The sequence below is a fragment of the Sinocyclocheilus grahami genome, unplaced genomic scaffold (genome assembly GCF_001515645.1).
Source record: "Sinocyclocheilus grahami isolate Dianchi unplaced genomic scaffold, SAMN03320097.WGS_v1.1 scaffold1936.1, whole genome shotgun sequence".
Lineage (NCBI taxonomy): Eukaryota > Metazoa > Chordata > Actinopteri > Cypriniformes > Cyprinidae > Sinocyclocheilus > Sinocyclocheilus grahami.
The window spans coordinates 93,437-94,399 of record NW_015507115.1 but is presented as its reverse complement, the minus strand read 5'-3'; the positions used below and the strand labels follow the sequence as shown (position 1 = coordinate 94,399).

The 963-nt window shown below is 44.1% G+C and overlaps 1 protein-coding gene across 1 annotated transcript in view; it reads left to right on the top strand.

The window, feature by feature from the left end:
- The window catches only part of LOC107573412 (lysophosphatidic acid receptor 1-A-like), a 24,430-nt gene extending 23,481 nt beyond the window's left edge, over positions 1-949 (top strand). Inside the window, exon 5 of the mRNA XM_016259849.1 lies at positions 405-949. Coding sequence (XP_016115335.1) covers positions 405-461 — 57 coding nt within the window. The 3' untranslated portion in view covers positions 462-949. The remainder of the gene's footprint in view (positions 1-404) is intronic.
- Positions 950-963: the final 14 nt, after the last annotated feature.

Sequence of the window (963 nt, the reverse complement as noted above, 5' to 3'; positions counted from 1 at the left end):
TCGGGATTGTGAGTTGTAAACCCAGAATTCTAGGGAAAAAGTCAGGAATTGTGAGTTGTAAACTCAGAATTCCAAGAAAAAGTCAGACTTGTAAGATGTAAATTCAGAATTCCGAGAAAGAATTGCAACATTTTTATATGTGAACTGAGAATTCGGAATTGTGTCAGAATTGCGAATTAAAAAAGTCACAATCACCATTTTTAGTTTTTTTATTCCGTGGTGGAAACAAGCTTCCATAGCCTCTAGTGCAAACAGAAAAGCTTATTGTCTGCATGGCTACAGTCGTGTCCGTCCCAGCTGGTTAGTGGCATGCAACCAGTGCTCAAGTTAAAGCAGGTACTTGTTTGTGTGTTTGTTGATGTGTGTGTGTGTGTCTAATTGCTGTTCTCTTGTCTGTTGCGCAGCGGAGACGGCGCGTGCTGCAGGAGTCGTGGGTTGTATGTAGATTCGCTTGCATTTAAATCCTCAATCAGTCTCCATAATCACTCCGTTTACCCTGATTTGCGTCCGTCGGCACACTAACGCTCACTAACCGGTTCCCGTGAGGTTTTATCTGCGCCGCATGCACAGCTGATGGTGTCACTGAGGGTCTTTCATGATGTTTTGTTCTCTTTAAACGACCAGTTCCTGTGTGTGAATGACGAGCATGTTTGTGCATGCTCCTCTAATGTCTTTGTAATGCTGCGGTCGCGTTTCTGGCTAACAGATGTGCATCGCTCACTGTGTGTGCGCACTGATCATGTAAATATTTGCAGGTTTGTCAAGAGTGGCGTGCATAAAGCATCACATCCGTGCTCTCTTCCTCTCACACACACAGCTGGTTTTGATCCTCTAGTGGTGCTCTCGTGTAACTGCGGCACTAACTAGCCAGCATGCTGCTCCGCTCCCGTGATTCCTGCATTAACTACATTTAAAATGTCCCTGGTTTTTAAAGAGGGTCTTTTTTTTAAGCTTTTATCTGTT